Raw genomic sequence first — 12,419 nt, 5'->3', positions numbered from 1 at the left:
AGGGGGGAATTACTGGGTTGCTGCTGCTGGGGAGAGGGGGGAGCTGTTATGGGAGGGGATGGGCGGGGGGGCACCGCCTGGGGGAGATACAGCTGCGTGGGAACTGGGTGAGGAGCTGGAAAAAGGGGATGGCTAATCGACAAGGGGGCGGGGGGGGGTAGGAAGCCCCCCAACCCGGCTGATCACGTGGAACGTGAGAGGGCTGAACGGGCCGATAAAGAGGGCACGGGTACTCGCACACCTTAAGAAACTTAAGGCAGATGTGGTTATGTTACAGGAAACGCACCTGAAACTGATAGACCAGGTTAGGCTACGCAAAGGATGGGTGGGGCAGGTGTTCCATTCGGGGCTAGATGCGAAAAACAGGGGGGGTGGCTATATTAGTGGGGAAGCGGGTCATGTTCGAGGCAAAGACTATAGTGGCAGATAACGGGGGCAGATACGTGATGGTGAGTGGCAAACTACAGGGGGAGACGGTGGTTTTGGTAAACGTATATGCCCCGAACTGGGATGATGCCAATTTTATGAGGCGGATGCTAGGACGCATTCCGGACCTAGAGATTGGAAAGCTGATAATGGGGGGAGATTTTAATACGGTGTTGGAACCAGGGCTGGATAGGTCGAGGTCCAGGACTGGAAGGAGGCCGGCAGCAGCCAAGGTACATAAAGATTTTATGGAGCAGATGGGAGGTGTAGACCCGTGGAGATTTAGCAGACCTAGGAGTAAGGAGTTCTCGTTTTTCTCCTATGTCCATAAAGTCTACTCGCGAATAGACTTTTTTGTGCTGGGAAGGGCGTTGATCCCGAAGGTGAGGGGAACGGAGTATACGGCTATAGCCATTTCGGATCACGCTCCACACTGGGTAGACTTGGAGATAGGGGAGCAAACAGGAGGGCGCCCACCCTGGAGAATGGACATGGGACTAATGGCAGATGAGGGTGTGTGTCTAAGGGTGAGGGGGTGCATTGAAAAGTACTTGGAACTCAATGATAATGGGGAGGTCCAGGTGGGAGTGGTCTGGGAGGCGCTGAAGGCGGTGGTTAGAGGGGAGCTGATATCAATAAGGGTACATAAAGGGAAGCAGGAGAGTAAGGAACGGGAGCGGTTGCTGCAAGAACTTTTGAGGGTGGACAGACAATATGCGGAAGCACCGGAGGAGGGACTGAACAGGGAAAGGCAAAGGCTACATGTAGAATTTGACTTGCTGACTACGGGCACTGCAGAGGCACAATGGAGGAAGGCACAGGGTGTACAGTACGAATATGGGGAGAAGGCGAGCAGGTTGCTGGCACACCAATTGAGGAAAAGGGGAGCAGCGAGGGAAATAGGGGGAGTGAGGGATGAGGAAGGAGAGATGGAGCGGGGAGCGGAGAGAGTGAATGGAGTGTTCAAGACATTTTATAAAAAATTATATGAAGCTCAACCCCCGGATGGGAGGGAGAGAATGATGGGCTTTTTGGATCGGCTGCAATTTCCCAAGGTGGAAGAGCAGGAAAGGGTGGGACTGGGAGCACAGATCGAGGTAGAAGAAGTGGTGAAAGGAATTAAGAGCATGCAGGCGGGAAAGGCCCCAGGACCGGATAGATTCCCAGTCGAATTCTATAGAAAATATGTGGACTTGCTCGCCCCGGTATTGACGAGGACCTTTAATGAGGCAAAGGAAAGGGGACAACTGCCCCCGACTATGTCTGAAGCAACGATATCGCTTCTCTTAAAGAAGGAAAAGGACCCGCTACAATGCGGGTCCTATAGACCTATTTCCCTCCTAAATGTAGATGCCAAGATCCTGGCCAAGGTAATGGCAATGAGAATAGAGGAATGTGTCCCGGGGGTGGTCCACGAGGACCAAACTGGGTTTGTGAAGGGGAGACAGCTGAACACGAATATACGGAGGCTGTTAGGGGTAATGATGATGGCCCCACCAGAGGGGGAAATGGAGATAGTAGTGGCGATGGATGCCGAGAAAGCATTTGATAGAGTGGAGTGGGATTATTTGTGGGAGGTGTTGAGGAGATTTGGTTTTGGAGAGGGGTATGTTAGATGGGTGCAGCTGTTGTATAGGGCCCCAGTGGCGAACGTGGTCACGAATGGACGGGGATCTGCATATTTTCGGCTCCATAGAGGGACAAGGCAGGGATGCCCTCTGTCCCCATTATTGTTTGCACTGGCGATTGAGCCCCTGGCGATAGCGTTGAGGGGTTCCAAGAAGTGGAGGGGAGTACTTAGAGGAGGAGAAGAACACCGGGTATCTTTGTATGCGGACGATTTGTTACTATATGTGGCAGACCCGGCGGAGGGGATGCCAGAAATAATGCGGATACTTGGGGAGTTTGGGGATTTTTCAGGGTATAAATTGAACATGGGGAAAAGTGAGTTGTTTGTGGTGCATCCAGGGGAGCAGAGTAGAGAGATAGAGGACCTACCGTTGAGGAAGGTAACAAGGGACTTTCGTTACCTGGGGATCCAGATAGCCAAGAATTGGGGCACATTGCATAGGTTAAATTTAACGCGGTTGGTGGAACAAATGGAGGAGGATTTCAAGAGATGGGATATGGTATCCCTGTCACTGGCAGGGAGGGTGCAGGCGGTTAAGATGGTGGTCCTCCCGAGATTCCTCTTTGTGTTTCAGTGCCTCCCGGTGGTGATCACGAAGGCTTTTTTTTTAAAAGGATCGAAAAGAGCATCATGGGTTTTGTGTGGGCCGGGAAGACCCCGAGAGTGAGGAAGGGATTCTTACAGCGTAGCAGGGATAGGGGGGGCTGGCACTACCGAGCTTAAGTGAGTATTATTGGGCCGCTAATATTTCAATGGTGAGTAAGTGGATGGGAGAGGAGGAGGGAGCGGCGTGGAAGAGATTAGAGAGGGCGTCCTGTAGGGGGACTAGCCTACAGGCTATGGTGACAGCCCCATTGCCGTTCTCACCGAGGAACTACACCACAAGCCCGGTGGTGGTGGCTACACTGAAGATTTGGGGACAGTGGAGACGGCATAGGGGAAAGACTGGAGCCTTGGGGGGGTCCCCGATAAGAAACAACCATAGGTTTGCCCCGGGGGGAATGGATGGGGGATATGGAATGTGGCAAAGAGCAGGAATAACGCAACTGAAAGATCTGTTTGTGGATGGGAAGTTTGCGAGTCTGGGAGCGCTGACCGAGAAATATGGGTTGCCCCAAGGGAATGTATTTAGGTATATGCAACTGAGGGCTTTTGCGAGGCAACAGGTGAGGGAATTCCCGCAGCTCCCGACACAAGAGGTGCAGGACAGAGTGATCTCAAAGACATGGGTGGGGGATGGTAAGGTGTCAGATATATATAGGGAAATGAGGGACGAAGGGGAGACTATGGTAGATGAACTAAAAGGGAAATGGGAAGAAGAGCTGGGGGAGGAGATCGAGGAGGGGCTGTGGGCAGATGCCCTAAGCAGGGTAAACTCGTCGTCCTCGTGTGCCAGGCTAAGCCTGATTCAGTTTAAGGTATTACACAGGGCGCATATGACTGGAGCACGGCTCAGTAAATTTTTTGGGGTGGAGGATAGGTGTGCGAGGTGCTCGAGAAGCCCAGCGAATCATACCCATATGTTTTGGTCATGCCAGGCACTACAGGGGTTTTGAATGGGGGTGACAAAGGTGCTTTCAAAAGTAGTGGGGGTCCGGGTCGAACCAAGCTGGGGGTTGGCTATATTTGGGGTTGCACAAGAGCCGGGAGTGCAGGAGGCGAGAGAGGCCGATGTTTTGGCCTTTGCGTCCCTAGTAGCCCGGCGCAGGATATTGTTAATGTGGAAAGAAGCCAAGCCCCCGGGGGTGGAGACCTGGATAAATGACATGGCGGGGTTTATAAAGCTAGAGCGGATTAAGTTCGTTCTAAGGGGGTCGGCTCAAGGGTTCACCAGGCGGTGGCAACCGTTCGTCGAATACCTCGCAGAAAGATAGATGGAATGGGAAAAAAGAAGGCAGCAGCCCAGGATGCGGGGGGGGGGGGGGGGGGGGGGGAGGAACCAGAAGGACTCTCAGGGTTGTTAATATATACTGTATAATATGTATAGGTCGTTGCTACAGATAATTATATATTGGACTGTTAAATTATATTTTTGGAGAGTGTTACTTGTGACAAGGCAGTTGCCAATTAGGGTTAGTTTTCATTTTTGTTAATTATTATTTATTCATTTTCTGTTTATAAAATAGGTCATTGTTATTTGTGTTGTTATAATATTGTGTAAAGGATGCACAATGTACTGTGTTGGTTGACCAAAAATTTTCAATGAAATATTAAAAAAAAAAAAAATACCCTTGAGGGTTCTACCATTCACTGTATATTCCCTACCTGCATTAGACCTTCCAAAATGCAGTACCTCACATTTGTCCGGATTAAACTCCATCTGCCATCTCTCCGCCCAAGTCTCCAAACGATCTAAATCCTGCTGTACCCTCTGACAGTCCTCATCGCTATCCGCAATCCCACCAACCTTTGTGTCGTCTGCAAACTTACTAATCAGACCATTACTGATCGGATCATTGCATGTTTTTCACAAGCTAAGATTCAGATGATCCATTGCTGTTTTTCAGAGATACCGCTTCAGAGTCTCGCCTCCATGCCCTTCCTCAAGTTACTGAATATGAAATCCAACCCATTGGCCGTTGGAACGCAGACAGCTCAGCAGACGGTATTACCCTTTGAATTACTGACGGCGGATGAATAGTTTACGTGGACTGGACACCAGAGCTTGTTTGGAGTGAACAATACCATCGGGAATTTCCCAGAAATCCAGGATTGTGTGTGGCAAAGAGTGGCATTTTCCCAAAGGGGGACATCCAGCTGTGCCAATCGGGAAATCCGCCTTCAGAGATCGATTGGATGGTTGTAACCAATCAGCAGTAAAGTCTTCTGGAGCCTTTTATTTATTTGATGTGACAGCCTTTTTTACAAATCGAGCAATTGGATGATGAATTATTCCGATTTACAAATAGTTTGATCGTAACATTTGGAATTATTTTGACTTATGAAATACTTGGAATCTGCTTTCCCTCATTAGCTTTCTGTCGTTCCGGAGAATTATTTAAATTATTTAAATAACTTTTCCCGGGTCAAATGGGGAGCACTTGAAATAACAATTATCGCCCCGGAGTCTCTCCTTTAAACTGTTAATGTAAAATGGTTATTGCATGATGGTTAATAGTGATGGGTTCACAGTGAAATTGAGCTGATCGAATTAAAGAGCTGATGTGTTTATGGTGGATGTGTATATCAGTGTATCCAATGAGTCCGCAGCAGTATCCAGAGCATTAAGTGTAACCTGTTGGTACAATCCACTGTGTATCTGACGCAGGACAATGTCTAACTCCTGGATAAAGTACACTGTATCACAGCCAATGAAATAAAAAGATTCCATCTAAAGTTTCAAAATTACGGAATCTTTCCAGTGCAGGCCATTTGGTCCGGTTAAAATCCCGGACCAGATCCCATAAGACGTAGGAGCAGAATTAGGCCACTCGGCCCATCGAGTCTGCTCCGCCATTCAATCATGGCTGATATTTTCTCATCCCCATTCTCCTGCCTTCACCCCATAACCCCTGATCCCCTTATTAATCAAGAACCTAGGGGCAGCACGGTGGCACAGTGGGTTAGCACTGCTGCCTCACGGCGCCAAGGTTCCAGGTTCGATCCCGGCCCTGGGTCACTGTCTGTGTGGAGTTTGCACATTCTCCCTGTGTTTGCGTGGGTTTAACCCCCACAACCCAAAGATGTGCAGGGTGGGTGGATTGGCCACGCTAAATTGCCCCTTAATTGGAAAAAAGGAATTGGACACTCTGAATTTAAAAAAAAAATTAATCAAGAACCTATCTATCTCTGTCTTAAAGACACTCAGTGATTTGGCCTCCACAGCCTTCTGCGACAAAGAGTTCCACAGATTCACCACCCTCTGGCTGAAGAAATTCTTCCTCATCTCTGTTTCAAAGGATCGTCCCTTTAGTCTGAGGTTGTGTCCTCGGGTTCTAGTTTTTCCTACAAGTGGAAACATCCTCTCCACGTCTACTCTATCCAGGCCTCGCAGTATCCTGTAAGTTTCAATAAGATCCCCCCCCTCATCCTTCTAAACACCAACGAGTACAGACCCAGAGTCCTCAACCGTTCCTCATACGACAAGCTCTTCATTCCAGGGATCATTCTTGTGAACCTCCTCTGGACCCTTTCCAAGGCCAGCACATCCTTCCTTAGATACGGGGCCCAAAACTGCTCACAATACTCCAAATGGGGTCTGACCAGAGCCTTATCCAGCCTCAGAAGTACCTCCCAACAGTTGTTAGGATACTGGTTGAGGGCCTCAAACACTTTTTAAAATGTTCAAACTGTAAGGAAAGGATACTTCGCTCCAGGAGTGAGTCCGTTGACCAATGGGGATTGGAGGCGCGATTCTCCCAAAGGGAGACAAAGGGCACGATTCTCCACTCCCGCGCCGGTTGGGAGAATCGCCTGGGCCGCCAAAATTTCCGGGGACACCGGTCCGACGCCCTCCCGCGATTCTCCCAAGCGGTGGGAACGGCTCGGTCGAGTTTCGCAGGCCGGAGAATCGCCGGAGACACCGAAAATGGTGATTCTCCGGCACCCCCGCTATTCTGAGGCCCGGATGGGCCGAGCGGCCAGGCCAAAACAGCGGGCTTCCCCCGGCGCCGTCCACACCTGGTCGCTGCAGTCGTGGGCGGTGCGTGAACGCTGGGGGGGCGGCCTGTGGGGGACGAGGGGGGATCCTGCACCGGGCTTCACCTGGAATGTTGGGTGGCCCACGATTGGTGCCCACCGATCGTCGGGCCGTCCTCTCTGAAGGAGGACCTCCTTCCTTCCGCGGCCCCGCAAGTTCCGTCCGCCATCTTCTTGCGGGGCGGACTTAGAGAGGACGGCAACAACGCATGCGCGGGTTGGCATGCGCGGATGACGTCCGTTATGTGCAGCCGGCCGCGTCAACTATGCGGCGCCGCTTTTACGCGGGCGACAAGGCCTGGCGAGGGTAGATGACGCGGCCCCGATACTGGCCCATTGTCAGGGCCTGACTCGGTCAGGACCGGGGCCATTCCGCGCCGTCCTGAACCTCAACGCCGTTCACGACGGCGCGGCCACTTCGGCGTGGGAGTGGAGAATCCCGCCCAAAGTCCCGACGCTGGAGTGAAAACCAGAGTGTTTCACTCCTATTCTCCCGCCCCCTGGGGGCTCGGAGCGGCGTCACGTCTTTTACACATGCTGGGCCTTGGCGCCGCATGAAAAGCGGCGCCGCGTAAATGGCATCACCCGCGCATGCGCAGTTGCCGTCCTATCCGAGGCCGCTCCGCAAGAAGGTGGCGGATGGATCTGGCGGTGCGGCGGAGGAAAGGTCCTCCTTCAGAGAGGTCGGCACGCCGATCGGTGGGCACCGATCGCGGGTCAGACTCCATCGGAGGCCCTCCCCGGTGCAGGCACCCCCCTCCCCCCCACAGGCCGCCCCCCCAGCGTTCCCACGCCGTTCCTGCCGGCAGCGACCAGGTGTGGCCGGCGCCGGCGGGAACCTGTCGTGTTGGGCAGGCCGCTCGGCCCATCCGGGCCGGAGAATCGCCGCTCGCCTTTTGCAAACGGTGAGCGCCGATTCTCTGGGCGGCCAGCCGTGATTCTCGCCGCGCCGGTTTGGGGAGGTGGGAGAATCGCGTTGGGGTGGCAGGGCGGGATCGCGCGGCGCTCTGCCGATTCTCCCACCCTGCCGTGGGGGGGGGGGGGGGGGGGGGGGGGGAGAATACCGCCCAAGGAATACAAAAACAAACGTTATTCTTTGTTTAATAAATATTTTTATTCAAGAAACGTGCAGTTTAACACATTCAAAAACACTCCAACAGAATATATACAAATTGTTATTGAAAAAAAATACTCCCAAGACCCAACCATCCAATCCCCCCCAATACTCCCAATCCCCCCAATACTCCCAATCCCCCCCAATACTCCCAATCCCCCCAATACTCCCAATCTCCCCAATCCCCCCAATACTCCCAATCCCCCCAATACTCCCTATCCCCCCAATACTCCCAATCTCCCCAATCCCCCCAATACTCCCAATCTCCCCAATCCCCCCAATACTCCCAATCCCCCCAATACTCCCAATCCCCCCCAATACTCCCAATCCCCCCAATACTCCCAATCCCCCCAATACTCCCAATCTCCCCAATACTCCCAATCCCCTCCAATACTCCCAATCCCCCCCAATACTCCCAATCCCCCCCAATACTCCCAATCCCCCCAATACTCCCAATCCCCCCAATACTCCCAATCCCCCCAATACTCCCAATCCCCCCCAATACTCCCAATCCCCCCCAATACTCCCAATCCCCCCAATACTCCCAATCCCCCCCCAATACTCCCAATCCCCCCAATACTCCCAATCCCCCCAATACTCCCAATACCCCCAATACTCCCAATCCCCCCCAATACTCCCAATCCCCCCAATACTCCCAATACCCCCCAATACTCCCCAATACTCCCAATCCCCCCAATACTCCCAAAAACCCCCAATACTCCCAATACTCCCAATCCCCCCCCAATACGCCCAATCTCCCCAATCCCCCCAATACTCCCAACCCCCCAATCCTCCCCCCAATTCTCCCAATCCCCCAATCCCTCCCCCAATACTCCCAATCCCCCTCAATACTCCCAATCCCCCCCAATACTCCCAATCCCCCCCAACACTCCCAATCCCCCCACAATACTCCCCCCATTACTCCCAATACCCCCCAATACTCCCAATACCCTCCAATACCCTCCAATACTCCCACTCCCCCCCAATACTCCCAATCCCCCCAAATACTCCCAATCCCCCCCAATACTCCCAATCCCCCCAATACTCCCAATCCCCCCAATACTCCCAATCCCCCCAATACTCCCAATACCCCCAATACTCCCAATCCCCCCCAATACCCCATTAATACTCCCAATCCCCCCCCAATACCCCCAATCCCTTCCCCAATCCCCCACAATACTACCAACCCCCCCAATACTCCCAACCCCTCCCCAGTACTCCCAATCCCCCCAATACTCCCAATCCCCCCAATACCATCCAACACTCCCTATCCCCCCAATACCCCCCCAATCCCTCCCCCAATACTCCCAATCCCCCCCAATACTCACAATACCCACCTCCCAATACTCCCAATCCCCCCCAATACTCGCAATCCCCCCCAATACTCCCAATCCCCCCCAATACTCCCAATCCCCCCCAATACTCCCAATCCCCCCACAATACTCCCAATACCCACCCCCAATACTCCCAATACTCCCAATCCCCCCCCAATACTCCCAATCCCCCCCAATACTCCCAATCCCCCAATACTCCCAATCCCCCCAATCCCTCCCCCAATACTCCCAATCCCCCCCAATACTCCCAATACCCACCTCCCATTACTCCCAATGCCCCCCAATACTCCCAATACCCTCCAATACTCCCAATCCCCCCCCAATACTCCCAATCCCCCCCAATACTCCCAATCCCCCCCAATACTCCCAATCCCCCCCAATACTCCCAATCCACCCAATACTCCCAATACCCCATTAATACTCCCAATCCCCCCCAATACCCCCAATCCCTTCCCCAATCCCCCCCAATACTACCAACCCCCCCAATACTCCCAACCCCTCCCCAGTATTCCCAATCCCCCCAATACTCCCAATCCCCCAATACTCCCAATCCCCCTCAATAGATCCCCAAAACTCCCAATCTCCCCCAATACTCCCAATCCTACCCCAATACTCCCAATCCCCCCCAATACTCCCAATCCCCCCCAATACTCCCAATCCCCCAATACTCCCAATCCCCCCCAATAGATCCCCAAAACTCCCAATCTCCCCCCGATACTCCCAATCCTCCCCCAATACTCCCAACCCCCCCAATACCCCCTATCCCCCCAATACTCCCTATCCCCCCCAATACTCCCAATACCCACCCAATACTCCCTATCCCCCCAATACTCCCAATCTTCCCAATCCCCCCAATACTCCCAATCCCCCCCAATCCCCCCCCAATTCTCCCAATCCTCCCCCCAATTCTCCCAATCTCCCCCAATACTCCTAATCCCCCCCAACACTCCCAATCCCCCAATCCCTCCCCCAATACTCCCAATCCCCCCACAATACTCCCCCCAATACTCCCAATCCCCCCAATACTCCCAATACCCCCCCAATACCCCCCATTACTCCCAATACCCCCCAATACTCCCAATACCCCCCAATACTCCCAATCCCCCCAATACTCCCAATCCCCCCCAATACTCCCAATCCCCCCAATCCCCCCCAATACTCCCAATCCCCCCCAATACCCCATTAATACTCCCAATCCCCCCCAATACTCCTAATCCCCCCAATACTCCCAATCCCCCCAATCCCACCCAATACCCCCCAATACTCCCAATCCCCCCACCAATACTCCTAACACCCCCCAATACTCCCAATACCCCCCCAATAACTGGCCACGGCCAAGTCCTTAAAGAAAGTGATGAATGGCTTCCACCTGGAATGAATCCTTCCTCCCATCTCTGATCATCTTTTTCAATTTCAGAAACTCTGACTAGTCCGCCAACCGTGCCGAGACCGCTGGCGGAGACGGCGGCCTCCATCCCAGCAGGACCAGGCCATCGGGGGGCGCCGGCCAGGACATCAGCCTCCTTCGCCTCCAGCAGCTCTGGTGTATCCGACACCCCGAGGATCACCACCAATGGGCACGGCACAAATTGGTGACAGTCGTGACATCACCCCCAATTTTAAATGCTGCCTGAATTGGCCCCAAATTCTGAGGGACGCCACTGGGCTTGTGGAGAACCTGGTCGGAGAGAACGGAGGAAGGGCTGTAATGAACACCCTCAGACACAAATCTTCACAGGAAGCCTCCCCTATCTGCCCCTGGGACCTCGGTGCCGTGAGGCAGCAGTGCTAACCACTGCACCACCGTGCCGCCTTCTCTTGATTTTTGTTGTCTGTTGCCACATCTCGGTGTGTCCTCAGGATGAACACCCGGAGGCAGCATGTCACCCGCTTTGCTGTGCCACCCTGTCTGTCCGCTGCCCTCGAGATGCACTGGTGTTATGAGGGAGGAGGGGGTTCAGAAGAACTGGAGACCGCTGACGGCTCCTTGGCTGCAGGCCCCGGGTTGGCCTCTGGCGCTTCCTCCTCCCTGATGGTGCCCGTAGGGCCCTGGGGGTCTCCGTGGGACGGAGGGCCACCTGGAGTGAGTCCAGAAGCTTCTGAGCCATTTGGTTTTGGCAGTCCTGGTACAAAAGGTGAAGTCACACGGGATCAGGGGTGAGCTGGCAAGGTGGATACAGAACTGGCTAGGTCATAGAAGGCAGAGAGTAGCAATGGAAGGATGCTTTTCTAATTGGAGGGCTGTGACCAGTGGTGTTCCACAGGGATCAGTGTTGGGACCTTTGCTCTTTGTAGTATATATAAATGATTTGGAGGAAAATGTAACTGGTCTGATTAGTAAGTTTGCAGACGACACAAAGGTTGGTGGAATTGCGGATAGCGATGAGGACTGTCAGAGGATACAGCAGGATTTAGATTGTTTGGAGACTTGGGCGGAGAGATGGCAGATGGAGTTTAATCCGGACAAATGTGAGGTAATGCATTTTGGAATGTCTAATGCAGATAGGGAATATACAGTGAATGGTAGAACCTTCAAGAGTATTGACAGTCAGAGAGATCTAGGAGTACAGGTCAACAGGTCACTGAAAGGGGCAACACAGGTGGACAAGGTAGTCAAGAAGGCATACAGCATGCTTGCCTTCATTGACCGGGGCATTGAGTATAAGAATTGGCAAGTCATGTTGCAGCTGTATAGAATCTTAGTTAGGCCACACTTGGAGTATAGTGTCCAATTCTGGTCGCCACACTACCAGAAGGATGTGGAGGCTTTAGAGAGGGTGCAGAAGAGATTTACCAGAATGTTGCCTGGTATGGAGGGCATTAGCTATCAGGAGAGTGTAATGTTCTTGTTGGATGGTCTGATTTATGACAAGAACACTTGTAGTTAAAGTTATAAATGATTTATTAAGATTAACTGGGGGTAAACCATATACAAGATGACAGATGAACAACAAAATCATGAACATGCAAGCTCCCTCTTTTACTTCCTCCAGCCAGTGTCTGATCTGCTGACTTTACATTCACTTGTATCCTAGTGAGACTCCTCGTGGTCAGTTGGTGAATTAAACACAGTTATGGTATCACTACATCCCCTTTGAAGGAATAAATTAATACATAGTTTGGCCAAATATTCCAAATCTATAAATTGAATACGTTGCAGGAAAGGATGTCCCGAAGCGTGGTACATTGGTGAGACCATGCAGACACTGCAACAACGAATGAACGGACATCGCGCGACAATCACTAGGCAGGAATGTTCCCTTCCAGTCGGGGAACA

General features: G+C 52.5%; 1 protein-coding gene across 1 annotated transcript in view; it reads left to right on the top strand.

The window, feature by feature from the left end:
• The window catches only part of lrrc20 (leucine rich repeat containing 20), a 52,254-nt gene extending 47,359 nt beyond the window's left edge, over positions 1–4,895 (top strand). The window contains exon 5 of the mRNA XM_072491876.1: positions 4,564–4,895. Within this exon, the coding sequence (XP_072347977.1) occupies positions 4,564–4,697 (134 nt within the window). The 3' untranslated portion in view covers positions 4,698–4,895. The remainder of the gene's footprint in view (positions 1–4,563) is intronic.
• The last annotated feature ends 7,524 nt before the right edge of the window (positions 4,896–12,419 follow it).

This window comes from Scyliorhinus torazame, chromosome 28 (genome assembly GCF_047496885.1).
Source record: "Scyliorhinus torazame isolate Kashiwa2021f chromosome 28, sScyTor2.1, whole genome shotgun sequence".
Lineage (NCBI taxonomy): Eukaryota > Metazoa > Chordata > Chondrichthyes > Carcharhiniformes > Scyliorhinidae > Scyliorhinus > Scyliorhinus torazame.
Note: the sequence above shows the minus strand (reverse complement) of the source record. Positions and strands in the feature narration are given on the sequence as shown.